This window comes from Glossina fuscipes, unplaced genomic scaffold, assembly GCF_014805625.2.
Source record: "Glossina fuscipes isolate IAEA_lab_2018 unplaced genomic scaffold, Yale_Gfus_2 28, whole genome shotgun sequence".
NCBI lineage: Eukaryota > Metazoa > Arthropoda > Insecta > Diptera > Glossinidae > Glossina > Glossina fuscipes.
This window is the reverse complement of record NW_023998423.1, coordinates 3,232,313-3,256,664: the sequence shown is the minus strand read 5'-3', so window position 1 is coordinate 3,256,664 and position 24,352 is coordinate 3,232,313. Positions and strand designations below refer to the sequence as shown.

At 34.9% G+C, this 24,352-nt stretch overlaps 8 protein-coding genes across 14 annotated transcripts in view; 4 read left to right on the top strand and 4 right to left on the bottom strand.

Moving 5' to 3' along the window:
• Positions 1–3,690: 3,690 nt before the first annotated feature.
• On the bottom strand, positions 3,691–7,765 carry LOC119636690. 6 transcript variants are annotated; one of them, XM_038032234.1, is made up of 10 exons: positions 7,081–7,765; positions 6,881–7,021; positions 6,139–6,488; positions 5,887–6,075; positions 5,667–5,818; positions 5,251–5,574; positions 5,014–5,112; positions 4,573–4,700; positions 4,242–4,493; positions 3,691–4,170 (listed from the first exon to the last, which is right to left on the bottom strand). In XM_038032234.1, exons 2-10 carry the CDS (start codon positions 7,005–7,007, stop codon positions 4,049–4,051), a joined length of 1,743 nt encoding a protein of 580 aa, XP_037888162.1. In that variant the 5' UTR covers positions 7,008–7,021; positions 7,081–7,765; the 3' UTR covers positions 3,691–4,048. The 6 variants fall into 6 exon arrangements, with proteins under 6 accessions (XP_037888162.1, XP_037888158.1, XP_037888157.1 ...); XM_038032229.1 differs by lacking the exon at positions 5,251–5,574 and having other exon boundaries at positions 3,694–4,170; positions 4,242–4,496; positions 4,573–4,712; positions 7,081–7,762; XM_038032232.1 differs by lacking the exon at positions 5,251–5,574 and having other exon boundaries at positions 3,694–4,170; positions 4,242–4,496; positions 7,081–7,761.
• Positions 7,766–8,309: 544 nt separating this feature from the next.
• LOC119636256 (transcriptional coactivator yorkie) lies at positions 8,310–11,310 on the top strand. The gene is made up of 8 exons (XM_038031557.1): positions 8,310–9,572; positions 10,117–10,190; positions 10,257–10,334; positions 10,473–10,559; positions 10,630–10,733; positions 10,815–10,983; positions 11,045–11,085; positions 11,166–11,310. The coding sequence occupies exons 1-8, from the start codon at positions 8,728–8,730 to the stop codon at positions 11,250–11,252; spliced, it is 1,485 nt and encodes a 494-aa protein (XP_037887485.1). The 5' UTR covers positions 8,310–8,727; the 3' UTR covers positions 11,253–11,310.
• Positions 11,311–12,641: 1,331 nt separating this feature from the next.
• On the top strand, positions 12,642–13,878 carry LOC119636596 (cleavage and polyadenylation specificity factor subunit 4). Its single transcript, XM_038032054.1, has 2 exons — positions 12,642–12,929; positions 13,000–13,878. Exons 1-2 carry the CDS (start codon positions 12,827–12,829, stop codon positions 13,842–13,844), a joined length of 948 nt encoding a protein of 315 aa, XP_037887982.1. The 5' UTR covers positions 12,642–12,826; the 3' UTR covers positions 13,845–13,878.
• Positions 13,879–13,973: 95 nt separating this feature from the next.
• On the top strand, positions 13,974–15,800 carry LOC119636505 (methyltransferase-like protein 9). Of its 2 annotated transcripts, XM_038031877.1 has the most exons (4): positions 13,974–14,055; positions 14,139–14,345; positions 14,413–14,697; positions 14,768–15,799. In XM_038031877.1, the coding sequence occupies exons 2-4, from the start codon at positions 14,259–14,261 to the stop codon at positions 15,311–15,313; spliced, it is 918 nt and encodes a 305-aa protein (XP_037887805.1). In that variant the 5' UTR covers positions 13,974–14,055; positions 14,139–14,258; the 3' UTR covers positions 15,314–15,799. The 2 variants fall into 2 exon arrangements, with proteins under 2 accessions (XP_037887805.1, XP_037887804.1); XM_038031876.1 differs by lacking the exon at positions 13,974–14,055 and having other exon boundaries at positions 14,259–14,345; positions 14,768–15,800.
• Positions 15,801–15,813: 13 nt separating this feature from the next.
• LOC119636506 (60S ribosomal protein L12) lies at positions 15,814–16,720 on the top strand. Its single transcript, XM_038031878.1, has 5 exons — positions 15,814–15,874; positions 15,949–15,994; positions 16,084–16,157; positions 16,218–16,398; positions 16,456–16,720. Exons 2-5 carry the CDS (start codon positions 15,958–15,960, stop codon positions 16,659–16,661), a joined length of 498 nt encoding a protein of 165 aa, XP_037887806.1. The 5' UTR covers positions 15,814–15,874; positions 15,949–15,957; the 3' UTR covers positions 16,662–16,720.
• Positions 16,721–16,811: 91 nt separating this feature from the next.
• Positions 16,812–19,337, bottom strand: LOC119636504 (inner nuclear membrane protein Man1). The gene is made up of 2 exons (XM_038031875.1): positions 19,229–19,337; positions 16,812–19,163 (listed from the first exon to the last, which is right to left on the bottom strand). Exon 2 carries the CDS (start codon positions 19,077–19,079, stop codon positions 16,950–16,952), a length of 2,130 nt encoding a protein of 709 aa, XP_037887803.1. The 5' UTR covers positions 19,080–19,163; positions 19,229–19,337; the 3' UTR covers positions 16,812–16,949.
• An 893-nt stretch (positions 19,338–20,230) lies between these two features.
• On the bottom strand, positions 20,231–21,166 carry LOC119636617 (uncharacterized protein C6orf136). Its single transcript, XM_038032094.1, has one exon. The coding sequence runs from the start codon at positions 21,093–21,095 to the stop codon at positions 20,277–20,279; it is 819 nt and encodes a 272-aa protein (XP_037888022.1). The 5' UTR covers positions 21,096–21,166; the 3' UTR covers positions 20,231–20,276.
• A 1,594-nt stretch (positions 21,167–22,760) lies between these two features.
• Positions 22,761–24,352, bottom strand: part of LOC119636483 (histone-lysine N-methyltransferase 2C) — a 7,027-nt gene continuing 5,435 nt past the window's right edge. Inside the window, exons 10-13 of the mRNA XM_038031842.1 lie at positions 24,047–24,352; positions 23,791–23,993; positions 23,620–23,737; positions 22,761–23,548 (exon numbers count right to left, since the gene is read on the bottom strand). Of these exons, the coding sequence (XP_037887770.1) occupies positions 22,896–23,548; positions 23,620–23,737; positions 23,791–23,993; positions 24,047–24,352 (1,280 nt within the window). The 3' untranslated portion in view covers positions 22,761–22,895. The remainder of the gene's footprint in view (positions 23,549–23,619; positions 23,738–23,790; positions 23,994–24,046) is intronic.

Genomic DNA, 24,352 nt, shown 5'->3' with positions numbered 1-24,352 from the left:
AATTTTAAATTTAACAGGTGTTACTGTCAAAGAGAACGCAAACGATATAAACTGAGAAAATTATATGCCTATCACCGTTATCCTAAAAGAGACCAAAAAAAAAGGAACTGAATTTTCATACTCTATAAGATTGAATGGGCGTGGCTGATTTCTTTTATTTTCAGAATAAAGATGGCCATATATATATGGTGTGTGTGGTGTACATTACGGGTAACAAACAAAAAAAAAAACAAAGCTGTTCACAGTTTTTGCTGAGCAGGAATATTAGCGTCGTAGGCGCGTCTTTTAATCGATTTTAGTCATTTCCTAATTGTTTTAACGATAGCTTTACTTTTGCGGAGTGGAGAATGTGTACCACGACATAGTTGGGCAGACGGACGGATGAACAGGCTTTCAAGCGGGCATGCTTAGGTGCATTTCAAATTCAAAACTGACCAAAAATTACACACTTTAAGAGGTTTTGGAAGATTTCTTCCGGGTTGTATAAGGTATTGAATAAAAATAATGTTTTGATACGGTATTACAGTGTCGCTCATATGTATTTTCATATCAAAGCAAATCTTACAAATATGTTACTTTTTCGCATTTAACAGATGAGAGAGATTTTTTATTCACCATTTTTCTTATATATTAAAATTACTTGTGTTTGTGTTGTAAAGTACGTAATGTTCGACTCTGAATTTGGTCATATGTGAGAGTAATTCAAAAATAATTTGGTCGTATTTGAGAGTAAGCGTCTGTATTTGTTTATAATTGAGAATAATTCAAAGAGACAGTCTTTATTTGTTAACAGCTCTTGCATTGAAAAAACTGAATTAACAAACATATACGCTTATTCTCAGATGTAGGCAATTTTTATACAAATACATTTTCAATTATTGGGAATTGTAAACGTATTTGGACGCTTACTCTCAGATGTAGGCAATTTTTATAAAAATTATTGAGAATAAGAAACGCTTACTCTCAGATACAAATACATTTTCAATGATATTTTTGTCAATTTGCTTTTACGAACTAATTATTATTAGACGGACAGACACGCTTAAATTAAATTAGAAAGTGATTCTGAATTAATCGGTATAAAGGACAACGTCCGCAGTTTCACTAACGCGAGCTATTTTTCTCTATTTGTCTTCGATAATTAAAATTAAAATTACAAGTACCGAGCAGTTTTATCTGCTCTGAGAGGAGATTTCTTTAAGAGTATTATCTTTGCTAAACAATCGCGAGGCGAACTTGCTGGAAACAATAGGCGATAGGCAGAAAATTTAGCGACTGTTTTGTTTAATTTGATAATAAAAACAAATTATGGCGGTCTACTTGTAGGCTAACTTTTAAAATTAAATAAGTTTAGTTCGCGTATTTTCCAAAACACTAACATTTTGCTTTGATTATCGTTTCATTCACTCATTCACTCTTTCGTAAACAAATATGCACCATCCGAAGTACACATTTAAGACGATAAAGCACGGTGGTAAAAAATTTATGGTGGGCCGCAGTTTCTGGACACGCCGTTGGTCCCAGATACTCGATGCACTTATGGATCAATACGTTTATAAAATTCTATATACAACAAAATATTAAATTTTTCGTCAATAGGATTTTTTAAATTTGTACTAAACTATTCGCGACGTGCTTTCCGTCTTAATTGCCCTACACGAAAGATAAATCTCCAAATGCATCAAAACAGTCAAAGAAAAGTAATCTTTCCTGAACTTTAGATCACACTTAACTCGAAAAAAAACCTTCGACTAATAATAAAATAAAACTGAAATAAATATTCGCCTAATAAAGCCTAAATTCATGTCCATCATTGAATCTACATATGCACGCATATATTTTTTTTATGTTTCGCTTCTTAAAAAATAAAATGTAAAAACAAGATATTAGATAAAGATGTACATATGTAATCTAATATTTTCTTGATGCTTACATCTCTAGTACAATTTCAATTTTTTTAACTTTTTGCCCAGTTAAGAAAACATTTGAACTAACATTTTAACTTTTATACTTCTTTAACTTTGGCTATTTCTGATGTTAACAATAATTACTTCTCTGGCTTGTTTTTTACGTTTTTTTTTTTTTTCAGCAGTCAAGCGTTGGTCTAATATTTGGCAACTATTAAATGAAATTGGTAAAATAATAATCCATTAGATACCTTACACCGCTTTGCCTAGTACTTATTCACTCGTTTTGATGACAACACCCATAATTATTTTGTTACCCATCATTTCCTTGCAAAGCCTTATTGGAGGAAGCTTGCAAACTTTATTTACCTCCTACAAATTTTATTATATTTCAGTTACCATCACAGAAAAGTAGGAAGCAAACGTTTTCCTCTGTAGAAGGACTTGGTTTCCATTTGTTGGAGTCTAAAAAATAGACTTATGCGGTCCAAATTTGTTATCGTTAATTTTCTTGCTAAATTGCTGAAGAACAAATTTTCATTACAAAACATTAACATTAACGATTAGGGGTTTCGTCGTATACGGAGTTTACATTTCTTGAGAATCTTTATAAGCGGTGAAATCCAGAAAATAGACCTACGTGGTTCAAATTCGATAATTTATCACCAAGAAACATTGAAAATCACGTAATCTTTTTAGCATATAAGTATTCAATCTTCGCAGGAACGAGACGGGGATTCAGAAAGTTACTTCAGCCAATTTAGAAGGTTGAGATACTACTACTCTTTTGTCGAGAATTTTGGAAAACTGCAATTTTTTTCCAATATAACAGCTTTTCAAAATAAGCCATTATATGGGGAGCAGTTGAAAAATTGGATCGATCGAAATCATTTTCAAAAACGTTCGTCCTCGGATCGAGCAAATTGTACCAAATTTACATTACAAAAATTGCGACGTGTAGATTGAACAAACAAACAAGCAAATCAACGGACAGACGTGCAGATAAGCTTAGATCGATTTAGAAAAAATAAAAAAAAAAAGAAACGCTCGAGAAGTTGTTCGCACAGGTATAATGTAATCTGTACTGCAAGTGGCGTAGTCTGTAAATACAACTTACAAAGATCCTACCCAGATGCCATACCCTTGCAATGACTTTATCCTTACATTCAAACAAAACTCATAAAGAAATTTCAAAACTATATATTATTTGTGAAGCAACAAATCTGAAATTCGTCAAATTGAATCAAATTGACGCAAGTTCGACAATTCGATTAGGAAGGAATACGAGAGTAAGTCATTTTTGTAAAACTTGTTTTGTGAAATACGCAAAATTTAACGTTCGGAAGAACGTTGTAATAGTGCGGTCGCTTCAAGGTTTCTATTTGATGCGTGCAAAATGCATGCGATTTCACCGGAAGTCTATAAATTTCTGCGGCAAACGCATGCCGGCAATTGGTGACAACTTGGACGCCACTAACTGCGGCCGGAATGGGTTGAAGATAAGTCGCAAGATTGAATGGCAACGGTGAGTTAATGTTAAGAAAATTAATCTAAAGCACTCATAGTGAGCGAAATGAAAAGACGGATTGGATTGAAAGTTGAAAGTTATTACTTGACGAAAAAGTCTTTCGTAGAGAATTTTTTCTGCTCTGACGTTCTTTAGAAAAGAAAAATTAGATTCGGAGTTTTTCTTTTTGTACAAAATATTGTTCCATTGTTCATTTTATTAAGTTTTATTAAATAACATTTTGTAAATTACAGTCTATTACATATTTTCAATGAAAAAATTCCTATTTGTTTAAATATAAAGGGGTCAGAAGCTAATTACACTAAACGGGTTTACACGATCTTTTGTAAAAAAAAAAAAAACTCTGAAACTATTCGGTGAATTCTTAACGAAAAACTTGAACGAACAACGATATGTGTTAAAAGAAGGTGAAGCAAAATTATGAAAAGAGATTTGGTGGTGGCAGCAACGAGAGCTGAACAAGTCGAGCAAAATTTGAAGGAAAAAAAAAAAAAAAAGAAAAAATCTGCACAACGCCAAATGAAACGAAGTTGAATTGATTGGAAGAAGCAGAAAGAATCTGCTGTAGCACTAGGGCAAGTCCGCAAACCATTTTTAACAAAGCTCTTTAACATCAGTTACCCAGAACTTGCACATCTTCTTCCTCTTCTTGTTCTTTTTCTCGTTGGCGCACTGCGACGGCGGTTTCAACGAGCAGGTACAGACATTTGAATTTATCTTTATCGTCACGGGATCCTAAAAAAATCGCAAAGATTAGATGATGGGTGCGTGCTCACGACACTTTTGAAGAAAACATGTTTATTTACCTTTGATTAAGTGACTGCCAGGTGGTGTAATTTGCACAGCAGGAGTCAAACTGTTGTTATTGCTACTACTATTATTGCTAATACTGCTGCTGGCATTTGTATTGCCCAGAAAGCTTTTATTGCTTTGCGTTACCGCACTCGCGTTGGAAGGATGAGTGGTTACGACAGTCGCTTCAGCACCAACGGTTGCGGAGGTTTCCGTTACTATTTCACCGGTGGAGGAGAGAACAACGTTTGTTGATTGCGGCGCAACTGCTGAAATATAAGTTATATAGAAAAAGTGTGCATAAAAACGATAAGACTTTTAAAAGGTGTTAAGCGTTTTCTATACTATTCGTTTGCGTTGTTATGGCAGCATCACTTGAAGCATGCGGCAGATGCGATAGTTGCGTATGAGGCGCCGATGTCCAATACGTATTATTCGTGACCGTTGGACTTGTAGTCGTCACTTCTTCGGTGCTGAAAACAGTCCCGCAAAAACAAAATGTTGAAAAGACACATGGAGTGAAATTTTGCGAAACGTTTAAGAGTTGGTTGTGGCATTTTTGCGAGTTTGTGAAGAGGAGGAGGGAAATTTTTTTTTGTTTTTATACATATTAATGTTTTTGTAAATGTGTTTGTTTATCGATTCGTGGAAAGTTTGGCAAAAAGGAACAACGAAAAGCGAAAAAGAAAAAAAAGAAACTTTTTTAAAGAAGTAACAGCGCTCCTAGCATAAATAATTAAAAAAATGATTTTCAACTAATATAGCTTCGGTTAAAGGCGTACTTACTTTATAACCGATTGCCAAGCATCAGAGCTTTCGAATTTTCCCTCCTCCTCGCTTTGGGTGTCGCAGGTGTCGTATTCGTTAACACTGTCATCTTCCGACCTGAAGGATAGTTGAATTCAAGAAATGCAATAATCAGTAACGGTTAACAAAAAGAGGCAGACGAACGTCATAGTTTTTTTTTTTAAAACAAATATATTTTTTTAATTAAGTTAGTTTTGGAAACAACTTTTGTTCTACCTCATGGCATTGAAATGATTCTTAGAAGAGCTTGTTTTATTTTGAATATGAAAGATTTGATTCAGAGTTTGAGAGCAAAAGTAATTGGAATTTGCCGGATACTGGGCATTGATTGCGGCATTAGGAATACTATTTGCCAGCGTGGTGGTAGTGGTTGTGGGCAATTGATCGGGACTGGTATAGGTATTGGAAATTTGGTTGACTGCTACAGCGGCTGCTGCTTGGCGTTGTCTCGCAGCTTGAATTTTGTCTAATATCTTGGCTTGAATCTGTGGATGAAGGTTTTGGAAGCCTTGAGGATTAGCAGCAATGGCCTGCTGCCATCTTGCATAAAAGGTTAGTTTTACAAATACACGAATAGTTAGTATTATACTTATACTACTCAGTAAATACAAGCATCGTCTTCTGTTGTATACCTGTATATAACACTGTCATCGTACTCAATGTCCGGTTCCACCTTTACCATATGACCTCCCGGTGTTTGAACGAAATGACCTAATGCGGTCAAAACATTAGCGACACCGTCGTGCACTTCCTCACCTTCAACTTCTTCGGTAGCGCCAACAATCTATAACCAACGTAACATCACAATTGATTGATTAAAAAACATTCAGTTAAATTACACTCTATACTCACGACTTCAGAGGCCGGACTTCCTGTAATAGGATTAGGTGCTGAACTCGAATTTAAGCTGCCCAGTGAATTCATCGATGAATTTAATTTTTTACCGCGCCTAGAAATGGTAAAGTGTAATGGATCGTTGCCTTCACGTCTTATCATTTCTGGTAATATACGTCTGCGGGCGTTTATAAACCAATTGCACACCTATTGTATTTTTCTTGTTTTAAAGACAAAAATAAAGAAAGTTTTTTATTAAGCATTGCCAACCTGCAGAACTGTTAAATTGGCTTCCTGAGATAGAGTATATTTTTCCGCATCGCTTGGGTAGGCGTTATAACGGTGCTCGTATAACCAACGCTTAAGGATTTTCACAGAATGTTTGGGCAAGTTGCCTCTACGTTTGCGAGGCATCCCGCTCTCGTTAGTCTCCAACACCATATCCTTGTAATTACTGGCATCATGCGCATCAGAAATATCATGTTCTGAGATGTCCTCTTCAACAATAGTATCTTGATGATCATCATCTCCTTCGACAACACCCAAAACGGTAACACCGTCATGATCCATATCTTCGTGACCATCTTCCCCACTTGAATTCGATTGAAAACGACCTCGCGCTGCGAACACCAATAATTTTGATAGAAAAGTGACATTTTACTGAATGAACACAAAGCAAACATTTGCACTTTATATTTTGCTTATGTTTACAAACATTGCAGTGACAATTTCGTGTAGACATAGAAACACACAAGCGCTCAAATTGATATTTACAAATATGTCCCATTCATTCGCTCACTCACTCACTCATTCACTCGCTACTACACTCTACAAACATAAACATATATGTCAAATTTTGTAATTTGACGTATGGCATATGCTACGTCCGTCAAAGCGATAAACATAAATATTACATTACATTAATGCAGCAAGCAACCAGTGCATACTTGGAAGTATGGAAATAACCAAGAATATGAAATTGAAAAAAATTAAACGTAAGAAACATACATACCTTCATGTGTGATAATTTGTGCTTGAATTCGTGCTTCTTGGGCCATGTCTTGAATTTCTTGGCGTATTTGACGGTCGAGGGCGGAATTAACCTCCTCTTGATGGTGCAAGCTATCTGGCGACAACATCTTTGCTTAGGTTTCTAAAAAGTGGGGAGATTCTTAACAAATTTCTTCTATCGTAGGGAAGATGCCACTCTACTTGGACTTTTACACCAATTTCCACCGTCCTTATCAATAGTTTGGAAGACGCGATAGACACGATTCGTATCACATCAAAAGTCTATTGAGCAAGTAATCAAATAGCTTTCTTTTAATGCTGCTTGAGGTTCGTATTGCAGTAAGTTATATTTGTTTCATCCAGTAACAACAAAAAAGGAAGAAATTAATAAATAATTCTTTTAGACTTTTGCAAGTCAACAACAATCTCTTTTGTGATTTCAGTTTTTGATGTGAAACTAACAACTATGACGACGTCTTTCAACTTCAACTGAAAAATTTGAAATATTTCCCTGTTCATACAAAAATTGATTGACTTTCTATGCGTCGCCTACTTCTCCGTTATGGTGCTTTCAATAATATATCGATTTCCCAGTTAAGCTACAGTAGTTTTTTCACAAAGTGTTTTTTTATTTCTTTTTTTCTCTCTGATATTACAACACCCATATGCATATTCTATGTAGACCTTCTGCGTGGTTCCTTTATCATGAAATCATGAAAGCATTATTTGTTTACGATTGGCGATAACATTTTTTTTAGCTAAAGTAATTTGCGCCAATACTTTTGACATGAACTTATGTCAACTTTTTAATTTGATTATTAAACTTCAAAATTTTTATTTTGACTTTATTGGGAAACTTCAAAATTCGTAGAAAAAAATCCAGTTGTATCTCTTGACAGCTGTCACACTAATATATGCAGTGCATGCAAAGAAAATGGCGACCTAACCAGATGCTATCAGAATATTTTTGACAGATGAATAATATTGTTAACTTTTGACATTTATGTTTAATTGTTATCACGAATTTTACGATATATCGTGTGAAATAGTGAAATTGGATTCCAAGCTAATAAATTAATTATTTTGCGTCCCCTTTTAAGTCTTACAAATAAGTTCTTCTTATTTTATTTCATTTCAAATTTAATCTTTATTTTGTGAATAATGCTACAGAAATTTTATGCGTTTGATAGTTGCTCTTCTGCGGTAATAACAACTTATTCAACAGGTTGTATTGAACATTTAAAATTTTTCTAATGTGTAAGAGAGGGATTTTGGACGTAAACCCACTAAATATGTGACAAATGGAACGAAATATTTTGAGCTTTTCAAACAAATACAATTATCATAAAACAATTGATCGTAATAATCACTTTACTATTTTTAATAAACTGTATATACTTAATAAAATATAAACAAATATAAAAATTTAATCAAATATATAATAATTGTTAGCTAACAACTAATTAGATGTGACAATTACGATAAACATTTATCCAGTAAATACTCATAACTTCATTTTAAGCAATTCGTTGATTCTTATTTGATATTGGTAACTCTACACGAAATAAAAATACCAAATACCAATACAGAAGAAATCCAAATATAAACTAGTTTGAGAATTTTTTCATTTTCATTTCCTACAAATTCGGGTAAAGGAAATTTGTTGCATTTGTGAACAATTTATGCGTAATAAATTAGCGTTAAAACAATCTTTACAAGTGGAAATGGTTGTTCCAGCAATTCTTTTGACGCAATAATACGAAAAGTAAAGAAGGAAATTTACGATACTTCTTCGACCTGTTTTTTTTTTTTTTGTTTTTTTTTCTTTTTGTATCAATACACACAAGAATGTCGTTGAGTAAGTCCAGTGCGAACGACGAGAACAAATGCAGCGTCAAAACGGATGACTCGTCGACGACAGCGAAAACATCAAATAATTTAGTTGTACGCATCAATCAGGATTCAGATGAGAACTTGCAGGCCCTGTTCGATAGTGTCCTGAATCCGCATGAATCTAAACGTCCCCTTCAAGTGCCTTTTCGTATGCGGAAATTGCCCAATTCATTTTTTAATCCGCCAGCTGCTAGCCCTAAATCACCAACTGTGTCACATTCGCGAGCCAACAGTGTTGACTCTGCGTACGATTGCGGATCACAGCCAAACATAAATCAGGCTTCAGTGGCGACATCACTTTCGGATTTACAGTCGACTACGGCCGTTGTGCAACAACCAACCACGACCACAATCACTCAACAACAACCACCACCACCACCACCAGAAACCCAACGTTTACAAATTTGTCATTCGCGCGCGCACAGCAGCCCTGCATCCTTGCAGCAATCTTATAATTTGCACGGTGGTAATATTAGCGATGACGCCACTACTAGTTTTATCCAGCAGCAACAACAACAGGGTGATAGTAGTACAGGAGCGGTGGCTGGTACAGGTTTCGCTAATAATATGGTTGGATTTACAGCAGCAGCGGCAGCTGGGCTCAACGCCAATAGTATAATTGGACTCGTGAATCAAGCCAATGCAGGTGCAACTGGTGCTGGAGGCCCATTACAGACATATCATATGAAACAACGTTCGTATGATGTTATTAGCCCTATACAATTGCAAAACGAACTTGGTCCTCTTCCTCCTGGCTGGGAGCAAGCAAAGACCAACGACGGTCAAATTTATTATTTAAAGTAAGTAAATACACACGGACACAAACACAATTACTACGCATACAGAGTAACTCTCTTTATCAATCAGATTGTCTTAACACACTCTCTCTCTCTCTCTAAAGTATTAAACTGTTTATTGCTACACTAATACGTATATATGTATATATGAGTTTGGTAACACAATGTATGCTTAATTATATTCCCCATGCTGCTAATATGAAAAGTATAACCATCAATGTGAATTAAAATGAAGGTAAATTAATTGTTTGTTGTAAAACCTATACGTAGAAACACTATTTAAAAAAATTACAATCAATCTTCTGTTAGGACTCTTATAAGAATATGGTAATGGCAACAATCCCATAAGAATCAGAATTTATTTTATTAAATATTATCTTTCTCCTATTTCCCTTCGTAATTCTCTCATTTTTTCGCCCTCTCTCTCTGTCTCTCTCTCTCTCTTCCTGTCTGTCTTTCACTATCTCTCTTCTCAAATGTACTAAAAGCAATAATAATAAATGTCCTTAACTACTTACATATTATATATTACTTACCGTATTTACAGTCATACCACAAAAACCACACAATGGGAAGATCCAAGAATTCAGTTTAAACAACAACAGGCTTTAAACGCAGCCGGTTAGTGCGTTCTTGTTTTAATTTTTGAATAATTTATTTAACATCCGTGTATTTCTTATAATTTAGCTAATGCAAGATTAAATAACAAAACGGGTGGAAATGCCGCAAGTCTGTTAAATGGTGATTTGGGTCCTTTGCCTGAAGGTATGCATAAACGGATACTTTGTCGATCTTTTAAGATTTTGTTTTTCATGCAAAATTAAGATTTCGTTCTTTTATATAAAATTAAGATTTTGTTTTTTCATACAAAATTAAGATTTCGTTCTTTCCTACAAAATTAAGGTTGGGAACAAGCGTTGACGGAAACTGGCGACGTTTATTTCATAAATCATATTGATCGTACCACATCTTGGAATGATCCACGAATTCGTAGGTGTCATTTAAATTTCAAAATAAACCTTGACTCTCGATGGTTTTCTCAATAATCGATTTTATTTAGCAATTCTTTTTCAAAAAGCCGTGAAGGCAAAAAACGAGATGAGTTGGGTGAACGCTGTTGAAGTGGACAAGGATAATGATATATTTAAACAGAAAACAATACAGGTATCCCAGATGAATATAATATCGCAAAATGTCTAAATTGCAAATAATTTTTTTGCAATTTTTTCTTCGCTTTCTTTGAAGAAGCCTTTAAATAAACATAACGTGAGTTTGCATATGGATCCGTTTCTTTCCGGTGATAACCACGCTCGACAGGAATCGAGTGACAGTGGCTTGAGTTTATCATCGAATTCGTTTGCAGTCAACACTGATTTCATTACCCATATGGATTCAAGCATGGATTGTATAAGTGGTATGTGTACAAATAATGTACATATAATGAAGACATTTATTGTATTATTAATTATTTGCAGAAAATGGCAGCATCATAGATAATTTGGACACTACTTTACAAGTCAGTATATTTATTTTTTCTATGAATTAGAATGAAAGAAACATTTCTTTATTATTGTTATGGTTTTTCTCTTACTCCAGCTAAATGATAATATTTGCATGCTGAACGATGTGCTGAATTCGCCTTCAACCAAGCCAGACAATTTGGAATGGTATAAATTAAATTGAACGTTGATAAAAAGAAAAAAAAAACCAGCAGCAGCAAGCAAAACAATAATGTTTATTTTTTTAATATATCATGCGTAGATATATTAAGCAAAATATAATTGCATATTATTTCATTTTTTATGTTTATGAGAGAAAAGTATTTCCATTTATTATAGATTTAATTTTATTATATTTCTTTTTTTTTGTGCAAATCAATCAAATTGTAAAACAAGTTTTCAATTTCTATTAACAATAATTGCAAGGACAACCTAAATAAAAAACGTATTTTCTAAAATGAAATAAAAATCCTCATCCCTTCTTTTTGCTCTCAACTCGACGCATTGCATCGGTACCATCAACATTACTCGCATATTAATCCTAAACTCTTTCCACATCTATATGCTCAATCAACGTCGAGAAAACCAAGATTCAAATATTTGCAATAATCCGGCTTGCTCATACAATTGCAACCCACCGATGGATCGCAATCTACTCCTCCAATCCGGCTGTTTCTCTAACAACACTATATCCCTACTCGATATTTAAAGAGGTGCAGTTAACATTTTATGTAATTTAGATCCAAAAAACTTAATTCCTGCCAAATCTACCGTTAGTCAGCTTATTCAAAACCTTCAAAATAATGTTTCTCGACTATGTTTTAACGGATCGTTGCACCAAATAATTACCACAAACAATGAAAATAGCACAACTAAATTGTACTAGTTTCTGTAATAAAATAAAGCAAATTGAGCAACGTCTTTACAATAACGGAATCTCCGTGGCATATCTGCCCGAAACATTCCTCAAGCCTCAAGACAGATTTTTGTTCAAATAGATCTGGCCGCAGTTCTGAATTTACGATATTTCCACCGACTTGTTGCCAGCGACCACTGCTACTTTTTTAGCGGAAATCATGTATTCTAACATCTCGAGCACTTGCATATTCTAAATCCTTGTAGGTTTCCTCTTTCAATAAAGATACTGGTGATCTTGAAATACATTAATTAATTATTCAAAAATACCTTTAAAAACAACAAATAAGCGTTAGAAACAATGAAAAACTGACCCAATATTAGTTTTCCTAATCTAAATTTTCTAAATCTAAATAAAGCGATATACGATATTTGCAAATCGTATTTGGCTAGCTTTTTTGAGGCTATCATTGATATTCCAAAATAGGGATATTCGCGCTGATGTAAAATTCACATACTGCGATTTGCAGTACGTAGGTCTTTGTTTTATAAACATATTATAAACTGTAAAGGCATCATGTTACATATAATCGGGACCAAAAGTTCGAACAGGCAAATGTGAAAAATGATTCCACTGAAATAGCATGAATTACTTACCTCAAGTGGGGAGTCTCTATTTCCTTCCTCCAGGGCGTTGGAAATGTTTAAAAAACAAGAAATGTATTTAATTCTTTGCACCATTTTTAACATATCTTGACATCTCTGTTTATGTGTTACGCGCAACTCTGCATTTGTTGATTTTACAGCTGTACGGTATAAAACATAAGTATTTTTCATGCGTTTATACGAAAAATTTTTGTTTACTTCGTTATAAATTAAAATAAATAAAAAATCATCGTTAAAATGGATATGATTTTGGCGAATGTAAATCATATTTTCTTTAAAGTAGAAAGGGATTTGTCAGAGCAAGTAGGAGCCATCCCGTTGCCGTTTTTTGGCATGGACAGTAAGTTTTGCTCCGCAAGAAGTTTTAACAAAATATATATTTACGTTTATACCACTTTTTTTCTCTGTAGAATCTGTCGCGGCTGTGTGTCAGTTTCTCAATTCAAAAAACGGCATTGAATGTACTAATGGGGCCATGTGTCCTTTCCGCCATATACGTGGTGATCGGACTATCGTATGTAAACATTGGCTGCGCGGTCTTTGCAAAAAAGGAGACCAGTGCGAATTTCTCCATGAGTTTGACATGAAGAAGATGCCTGAGTGCTATTTCTACTCTAGATTCAATGCCTGCCATAATAAGGAATGTCCTTTCCTACATATAGATCCCGAAAGCAAAATCAAAGACTGTCCCTGGTACGATCGAGGCTTTTGTCGTCATGGTCCACATTGCCGACACCGTCACGTTAGGCGCGTACTTTGTATGAATTATTTATCCGGTTTTTGCCCTAGCGGGTGGAATTGCAAGCATATGCACCCGCGCTTTGAATTGCCACCCAGCTCAGATCTCAGTAAAGACCAGTTTCAAAAGAAAATTCCTACATGTCATTTTTGCGGAGAATTTGGGCATAAAGCTTCAGTTTGCAAAAAGAATACAGAAAACAATTTAGAACAGATTAAGCCATCGGGACATGGCAGGCATTATCCGCCAAATTCCTATGCTAACCATCATAATAGTTCAGTACATCAAAATAGCAAGAACAATAGCATCAGCAGTGAAGGACAAGAAAGCACCAATGATGATAACTCTGACCCGTCTCCAAATAACAGTTCAACAAGTAATGGTCCTCCTTATAACAAAGCCGTTAAACCTCTGGAGGAAATAACATGCTATAAATGCGGCCACAAAGGCCACTACGCCAACAAATGTCCAAAAGGCCATTTAGCGTTTCTCTCAAACCAACGCAGTCACAAATGATACTCCCCCGATATATAAATCAATTTCGTTGTTTATATATATATATATAAACATAATATAATTATATTAAAATTTCTTGATTTTTCTGTTGGTAGTTTATTAATCGATTTCTTCTTATTTTGACATCACTATTTCAAAGTTAACCCTGCAAATGGAAGAAGAAGACGACAACTCTTTTTTTTCAGATTTTTCCTAAGGAAGATTAATAACAGTTTAGAAACACCACGTCTCTATAAATATAATAATGTATCTGATTGTTTTTCATTTTTTTAATCTTATTCGGAACTCTTTTAGACGTCTTTAGAACGACAGTAGTCGAATATTACTGCATTAAGTAAAGAGGACTTAATCATTGACAGATTTGTTTAACAACAAGTGCAACAAATAAAAATCAATATAGATCTGAAGGACGCTATGAATATTCCTAGAGGCACGTTAGCAAGAGCTATATATGCAAAGTTTCATAATGATTATTATTTAGACAAGTACGACACTCGTTTGGTAAGTTTTCTACGCGAAAGGAGAGAGATACCCAGCAGTTTACAATACTGCTTCGTTTTCGTTCTAGTGGTATAGCATAAATAAGGAACATCAGTTCTCCTATCATTCTACATTTGTTCATTTAGTTGAGCCAGATGGAAATACTCTTAAATGGTTAGAAAAGGCTAAAGATAGTTCTACGAATATATGGATGCATTTGTGGCACGCTTTTGCACGTATAGCGTTGCAATTTTTTATGACGCAAACGGATATAAATGGCTTCCTTAAACGTGGCTCAATGTTTATATTATCTGAACAACAGTTTGCGATAATGCTAAGTCGCGGCGGCTTTGACAGTCTGCAATATCAAAGGGTTTGATTACATTTGATATAAAACTTAATAACAAATAGCTTGTTGATGCTCAAAACTATTCAATTTGCAGTTAAGTTTCCTCGACATAGGCGCTGGAGATGGAGAAATATCGGCAATATTACTAAAGGCTTTACGAAATATAAATCCTGAGGTTATAGTGGACGCCTTTGCCACTGAAGCTAGTTGGACGATGAGGGAACGTCTGAAAAAACGTAATTTTCATGTTTTGGAAAACCTTGACCACTTGCAAAATGTGCACTTAATTTCGTGCTTGAACGTTCTCGATCGTTGTATAGATCCAATTCAATTGTTAGAGGATATATACCGAATATTATCGCCGAGTGGACGCGTTATTATAGCTTTGGTACTGCCATATATGCACTATGTGGAATGCAATTCTTCACACCAACCTCTGCGTCCGCTAATGAATCATTGGCCGGAGAAAGCCAAAAATTATTCATTTGAGTCTGAAGCAGCTATATTTTTCAAAGTATTAGAAAATCTAGGCTTCAAAATTGAGGCTTGGACGAAAGCTCCATATTTATGCGAGGGTGATTTAAGACAATCGTATTATTGGCTTATAGATTTGGTAGTTATTGCGTCGAAGGTGTTATAGCTATATTCCAGTGTTGCTTTGAGTTATACTTAAATTACCTGTTTAAAAATTGCATTTAAATGTTACTTAACGTTCTTAAATGAAATGTGAGCGAATAATCCTAATGCCCGCGTAACGCTTTGCTAAACTATAAGCTAAAGATAGAAAAAAACTTAAAACTATTGCATTTTTGCCATATTCTAAGAATTTACGAAGGATTATCAATGTAAAGCAAACGAACTTAAAGGAGAGATTAATTATTTTTATGGGATTTAAATCTCGAGATTATTTATTTAATCTTCAATTTTCACCTTTTTTTTACAAATACAAAACTACACAATTAAAACGTGTGAAGACTAATTTGAATGAAATTATTGTCCAATTTTATTAATTTGAAAAAAGTAAACGGAAAGATCTCGTTTGTATTCTATAAAAAGAGATTTATCGGAAATTGTTTATTAATTACCAGATTGTAAAATTTCATGAAATAGTTACCACACGATTGAAATGCGGGAATGCTTGAAACGGAAATCGTCAAATTTGACAACTATTGAAGTCTTTTTGTTGTCGGGTTTTCAAGAGGTGTGTATCTTCTTCTGTGCACATGTTGCAAATTTTCTGTAAATTTTATTAATTTCAAGCTTGTAAAATTATAGGTTAACACAATGCCACCAAAATTCGATCCTACCGAAGTGAAATTAGGTAAATTTTTTGCCAATTTGTGTGTGTTCACTCAAATAAAGACAAGAAGTGATAATTTAAAAGCTTACTTTCTTTTTCTAATACTACAGTATATTTGCGATGTGTTGGAGGTGAAGTTGGTGCCACTTCCTCATTGGCTCCAAAGATTGGTCCGTTGGGTTTGGTAAATTTATCAGTACTTGTGTGAATAATCAACTAAACTAAAAAATGTGTTTTTATATAGTCCCCTAAAAAGGTTGGTGACGATATTGCTAAAGCGACTTCTGATTGGAAAGGACTTAAAATCACTGTTTGTTTGACGATACAAAACAGACAAGCCAGCATATCGGTAGTACCCTCAGCTGCTTCCTTAATCATAAAGGCTTTGAAAGAACCGCCGCGTGATAGAAAAAAGCAGAAAAACAGTAAGTAGTATCAAAGGTGAAAAAAATTGGTTCAAAATTCATTTCGATTTTATTTAGTTAAACATTCGGGTAATATAACATTCGATGACATTCTGTATATTGCGCGCATCATGAGACCCAGATCGATGGCTCGCAAACTTGAAGGCACATGCAGGGAAATTCTGGGAACCGCTCAAAGTGTGGGATGCACTGTGGACGGACGCCCGCCCCATGATATCATTGAAGATATCAGTAGTGGAGCCATTGAGGTTCCAGCTGAATAAATCACACACACTATATTGTAATTTGTAATAGACATTATAGTAAAGATTTATTATTTTAAGACTTCGTTCTTTTACTCAATATCAATAATTCCTTGGGTTGTGAATGGACAATTATTCTGCGCATTCATTTCATTTTTTTGTTAACAAACTGTCAAATCGTTTTATTGATATATATATATATATATATATAAACTTTAAATTTTAGTATTAAACATTTCCGTCCTTCTTTCCTTTTCAACAACGAAAGAGAATTATTGTAAGGCCTTTCAAAAAGTGATTTAAAAAAACTTATTTTATGGACCTCATTGTTATTGGCGTTGTGCTGCAGTGCGGAAATCGCGTTAAGTAACGTTGCAAGCGCAAAAACTTAATGGAGACAAGATGATTATCAAACCACCATCCGTTAATTTCGTTATGCACAATACCCGCGTCGTATTCGCTAGCGCAGCGTATATAAACACAACAACTTTGGCGATCTAATTGTATATCGTATATCTTACATTGCGGGCCCACTTTTTCTAATATTGATTCAATTATATTTTGTTGCAAATCAGGCTGGTTGGCTTCAGCGGCATGAAACATATGACGCACTTTAAGACAAGGTGTAGGCGGCTCAAAATTATTATTAACATTATCAAATGCAGGACTCTGCCATTGTTTTTTCCTCAAGCGTTCTTCAGCAGAACCATGCATCGGCAAAGGCGAATTGGTCATAGGTGTCAATAACGGTTCCGCCCATTTCATTGTGCGAAATTCTTCGCCGTTTCGCAAGACAACACCGAATTGTACGCGGGAATCATTTGCTTCTAGTTTACGTAGGGCCTCGTCCCAAGCTGACAATAGTGAACGTCTTTTGTTTAACGGTATCAATTTGTCGCGCAAGTGATATACAATTACTTCGCCACCCGACTCATCGTTTAGTGAAGCCCGATACATTAATTCCTTGACAATGTCTTTGATAAGGTTATCAATTGTAAGTATGCGGCTTTGATATTTTTGCCTCAAGTAACTTATGATCGCATGGCATAGAAATATCAGTATCACCGCTAAAAATATCGTACCGATTATGACGAAAAACCTATGCATTTTATTTAGGAAAATGCACTTTAATGGTAAGTACGGCTTCAACAATCCAAAACGTACATCTTGTTTATAGATATCGAATAATGCTCCATTCTCGGACTTATTGAAGATAGCAATTTTCCATTGTGGATTCTTTTCGATTAGGTAAACGGCGGCATGAAAACAGCGTAGAAGTTTGTGAGCATCTGTTGAACGTCTTTTATAAAGATGTTTCATGAAATCTGTCCCGCTTACTTCGGGACTAACGGAACGATCTTTGCAAAAGTGCGTCTCGGTTTTAGTCTGCAATAATTGCATGAGTTCGCGGTTAAGTGCTATAGAATTGGCTAATAAGTCGTTATCTATGCAATTTATGGAAGGCTTAGCTATGGCAGATAACTCTTTGAGTTCATTACATGTGGTGAAGGTTGTACTCTTCTCAAGCATTGTGCTAGGTATATCCGGAGGCTTAGTCATATATAAGAAGGCCAACACAGCAAAGAACAAACCGAAAGAGGTCACCAACACGTATGGCACAGATAATTGTTTAAATTTACGCTTAAGATTGAACAAAGAAAATATATTTTTTGTTAAGGGACGATTGTGAGTACGTTTAGTTATTGTTGCGTATCTGCCGAAGTTATTACTGTCCGAGTCTGAATCAGAGAGATATAAATTGCTTGTTGAATACGCGGAGCTAGACGCTATAGGAGACGTTGATCCACGTCTAATCGTAATATCTCTGAGTTTAAGTAAACGGCTTACAACGCTTGGCGACTCTAACCCGTTCTTAAATTGCCGGTCACTCTCATGAGAAATTGGCGAAGACGTTTTCAGCATATGCGGGCTATCTGTTTGAACGTCTGGCGCTATGATGGGGGGTGGTACATAAATTCTCGGTGAACTCTTCTTGCCAGATTCGTAATTATGAGACGGTTGCGACAAGTTTCCAAATTGTGGTTCGTAATTCTTGCCAAGATAAGAATTTGCTCCATTTAAAGAATAAAAATTACGTGACATGGAAGGTGTAGAACTGTTGAAGGCATAAACAGGGGAATCCAAGTGAGACGCATTTTGTGGTTGTATTCTTGCGGGAGAGGTGGTAGCAGTAGACCTCCTGGCCGGTGACCGAGTTCGCCTTTTTCTATCACCATCGATTGGCGTGACTGGTGATGGCAGGAGCGTCTCGAAGCGCCTGCGTTTCCTTTCAAGTGACTCATTCAACAAATGATTTTTAAGCTTTTTAAGGAGCAGATTTCGCGTCGTCTCAGTTATGGGTATATTTGGTAAACCGTGTCTTCGTAATTCATCGCGTAACTCAGCATCCGATAGTTGATTATAATACTCCTCATTCATAATAAAGGCAACCAACTGGCAAGCTAGACAATTTTAGAAAATTCTCCAATTCTCCGAATCCGATCAACCGACAAAATGTTGCAACTGTAATATCAAACATGGCATTATCTTAAATTGCACTCATTTTTAAGTTTCATTCACAAAATCACCTTTTGCCAAAATTTCTGTTAAATATATTAGTTGATTTTTTTAGCACAATGATTAATTAGACAATATCAGGCACAACACAAAATTTTACACAATATTGACTTGAGATGTCAGCGTTGGTTTATTTGGGTCATAATTCGTACTTGAGAATAATTCTTCGAATTTGAGCATGCGATAAAGACTACGAAATTTTGCTGCTATAACACATTTTCATCGTAGAAAAATTAACTATTCATCCAGATTAAAGTAAGATCAAAAAATTTGTTTTGAAACCTTGGGTCTGTCTACAAAAATTCATTTGTAATGCAATTAGCCCTTTGAAAGCAACTAAGCAATGCAAAGTCGAACTGTAGGGTAACCGCAACTGCTCCATCTTTAATTGCAACTGCGGAAAAAGCATTTGTTTATCTTAATCAAGATGAAGGTTATTTGATAAAAATTATTCAACCACAAAATAACAAAAATATATTTTTTTAATTTAGACTCGATAAGATTAGAATGGGCGGCAAAGCAAAGAATTTGACAGAAGAGGCGAAATTGGCGTTCGAAAAAATTGAGAAAATGATAGAACAACGATGACCTCAAGCATATTCAAGAAACAGTTACAACTTAACAGACAGGTTGCGGCCAACTAAGGAAGTTTATTCAAAGACGTATATATCCAAGTAGTGATTAGAAAAGTAGACTGAAAAGCTTAATTGTTTTAGCTCCAATACTTTCAGTTGATGGCACATTAGCATTGTAATTTGATTTTCCATTGAAGGCATTACAGGCAAAAAACCATTTGCGTTGCATTTTACCCGTATTTTGAGCCTGTAGGCATTTTAGATAGAAATAAAAATGTATGCACTATCGCTTCTAATAAACGCAACTGGTTGGAACCATATTTGTTTTTAGAACTATACAACTATGACTGTTTTTATTTTAGTTTTTAATAAATTAAAAATTATAGCAGAAAACAGCATAATAAACAAATGATTTGTAATTATATTAGAAGTCTAACAATATAATTATTTAAGCACTAATCAGTATGATGAACGATCGAAGATTTTATAACAGATGTTTTTTTTTAAGTTGGCTCTTACGGTCAGTATTTTGAGAGGAACAATTCAATTTTGATGGGACTGCCATTGCAGTAGGTTCTACTAACCCTGATTGATCAACGGCTTCACGTGATTCATCCGGCATTACTCTATCAACGACATGTTTATATATCAGACCGTTTTCACCTAAATAACATATGGAAAAGCCGTCGTACCATGCTTCCTGGTTATCGAAAACACCTTTTATATCCCATAATCTATATTTCCAAAAATTGAACATCACTTTTAGGCCAGAAATGCCTCGTACACGCCATCGTATCTTAATAGTGTAGTTGTCAAGATGTTTGGTGATTCTCAAAATCTCGAACCGCACGTAAGCATATTTCAAATGGCCCACTGTGCGTAACAAAGCAATCTGCTTCACATAATGATAGAGGCCTACAGTGTGTTTTCCCGTAATGTTGTTTTGAAATTCCAAATTTGGACTGTAGATGGAATAATCCAATGGTTGAATGAAAAGTCTGGGCAACGTTTCAGCTAAAACATTAAATACATGATCTAAGTCGGCAGGTGTAGGTGCTCGTGATTCTTCGCCACTTTTTTCCGATTTGTCATTATGCAGCGATCGTATATTTATGTGATGTTGTGCTGCATAAAGGATACGAGAGGTAGGACGAGTTGACTCATAGCTCGCCGGCAGTTTGATTATTTTCTTATTTATTTCATTCGGAGAGATGACCGTAGAAATAGCTACCTTTTCAAAACGACAGACGTGCTCCTTAAGCCTGAGGGGATAGTGACGAAACAGCGTATTCGATGAATACATTAAAACAAATTTGTATTTATTTTATGCTTCTACCCAAAATCTTTAGAAAAAAAATTTGTTAAATAATTTTTTTCTTCTTTCAAAGCAACAACAACAACAACGAAAGTGTGCAACATTCGTAGTAAAAGGTGGCCATGTTCCACAAAGCAACTTCAACAGCTGAGAAAAACGTAGCCACCAGATTTTTGTTTTTTGTTCTTTTCGCTAAATTTTGAATTTGCTTGCAAAAATATATTCGACCGCTGAAGTTCATCATATAACATAAATTTTGTGTTCTATGGGGAAAACATTTGTAGAAATTATCGTTAATCTACTTATTAATAATCTATTATCCACTTTTAGAAACATGGCAAAGTAATTAAGCAATCGAATGTTAAAATTGGCAATATTTTCACATTCTCCAAGGACAAAAGATATTGAAATGAAAAAAGTTCTGATCGTAATTATATATATAATTTGTGTTATTCTCATGACTGCGTTCAAGTGGCAATCTTTGCCTTTCATTCCACGAACTAAATGAAGTTTTATAAACATTCTCCCAAGAGATAAATACGTCATTACTTATTTAGAACTGAACTGAAAATTTATATATAAAAAGAAGAGAAGAGATGATGGGGGGATAAGTGAGACAATTTGAATTAATTAGAGAATTAAGAAGATCAATAACAGAAAAAATTGAAAAAATGTTGAAGTAAAATAAATAAATGGATATTTCTTACATTTTCAAATTTTCATTTTTCGTAACGCCATTGTCTCTCAAAATTACCAGAAACAAGTGTACATGTCTCTCAAAATTATCAGAAACAAGTACATTTTTTACATGAAGAATTTAAACAACAAGCAACAACAATAATATGTCGATATTGAAAAAACTATGTTGCGCAGTATATCGTTGACGCAAATATATATAATGGCTATTATAAATAATGCCACTTTAAACCCCTTTGTTTCAATACAGAGTGGTGATGGCTGATGATCAGCCAGAATTGAATTCGTTGTCTATTCAAATCTAGCAAAAAACATTTTTTCGCATAAATATTCTAGTGTTCAGCTGGGTATCTCTCCGAACTTCTGAACGATTTTGCTTGTTTTCTGTAATGTCCTTTCATCCATGAACGCACACTATCACATTGAACTATGTTACTCTTTTCGTCATAAAAACGTTTGTTTCACAAGTTTGCGTTCAATTTTTATATTTAAAAGTCCGAGCAGATATACCATTTCAAGAATGCATCGGAAAAAGTATATAAGATAACAAGTTCACTTTTTTTTTTATTATGGATTGAATATTACGTCTTTTCGATTTTTTTATTTTAATTTTGACAAATTTAAATACATGAACGTAGATAAGAACAGGATCTTAGCCCTTCACTGAGATGGTGGGCATCTTCCGTGATATACATATTGTAGACCATCTAACGTATATGAAGGACTTAGAACAAAGCAGCTTGTGGTATCCACATCTAACTTAAAAACTTCCAGTGCACTAGCAATATAGAGAATATTTGATCCACAAGTAATTCAAAAAACGGTAGCGAACTTTCTTTTTGCATAGAAAAAAAACTCGCCTTGGTGGACGGGTGTGCTAAGGATATCGACTAATAATTTAGTGGCCGAGGATTCAAATACCAAGTACGGTTGAGTATTCAATAAAGCTACAATCGCTACTATTACCTTGTTTATTGTTTATTTTATATATACATGAAAAACAATAATATAACTCACTCACTAAAAGTTACATAATTCTGTTGAAAAGATCACTTTTAAATTGTAGGCTAGACATGTGCTAACAGTAAAATATTAAATTGTTTTTTGAGTCTCGTCAAAATCCAATTTGCTTAATAGATTCTGACTACCGTTGAGTTCGTCCAGTTCAGGATCAGCATACTCCAATATATTAAAGTCGTCACCTATTTCGGCGGTTAACGACTTTAAAATCTCATCGTCATCGCCTTCACCGAATCCACCTAAAATATCTCCTAAACCGGCATTTTCATCCGATTCCATTTTATCTATTCCGCCACTTGGGTCTTTGGCTTCTGATATTTTTGGCATGGCTGACCAATTTTTGTCGGCAATGAAGATGTCACTACGTTCCGCTAATTGTAGGCCCCCTTCGGGCTTACTATTATCCATGGCCTTCGCAAAATTCTCTAAACTGGAGTCCTGAGTTTGGGTAACATTTTGAATTAACGTGTTCACGAATTGCGTTTGATGATCGAGTTGCGACATGGTCTTATTTGAATCAGCGCCAGTATGTAAAACTTGATGATTCGATTGCTGAGTTAAGGTACTGCCACTGCCACCATGCATTGTCGATTCGTCGTTTGACATTAACGTCTCTGTAAGCTTTTGAGTATTATTCGTCAGTATATTCATATCGAATAACGCTTGCTCTTGCTTGTTTACTAATGGCGTAGTTAACTCAGATCGTGAATAATCCCCTATAAAGGCTTTAAAAAACGAATGTTAAATAAATAATTGTGCACGTTATTCAGTTATTACAATATCAAAATATTTATACCGTTTTTGGCAAACTTATTAGTATACGTTTCTTTTGATTTCGCTTGATGCTGTTTCCAGGCTCTCTCTTGTTCCTGTTCCTTAAGACTTTTCTGCTGAAAGTACACCTTTTCAGGTTCCTGTATAGAGTAAAAATTAAGTTAACTGTGTATTTCACCTTTACTTAGCATACCTGTTGCGATCTACGCAAACGTAAAACAGAGCGGTTGTCTTTGGCATGTTGTAAAAAAGGTGCTTTCATTTCTGTGGATAGCGAGCGCCATATTTTCAAGATTTGTTTACAACGTTCATTCCAATTCGGGTACATGTGCTTTAGCTCAGGGTGTTGGGTATTAGCATAAAGGACCGCAGATATTGTAGCCATTTCTCCCAAATCTTTAAACAAAACAGTTGAGATAAACTTGGAAAATTGTCGTTTCGAAGTTTACCTTCATCTTTGCGCATTTTTTCTGCTGTTTTCTGCGTGCCCGCTGCTACGGTCTCTTTAACTGGCTCCTCTGGCACTATCGGCATCGGTAATTCTGCTGCATCAGCCGAAACTAAACGCTCAGTAGGGGCCAACGACTGGGATAGCATTACATCTCTTTCAACTTTGATTTGATTTAACATGGGATCTTCAGATTTTTGGGTTAAGAATTGATGATGGTTTGGTTGATTATTCGTTATAGCCATCTGATTGTTATATGAAGTCTGATATTGCAAGCGTTGCTGTTGTTGTTGTTGTTGTTGCTGCT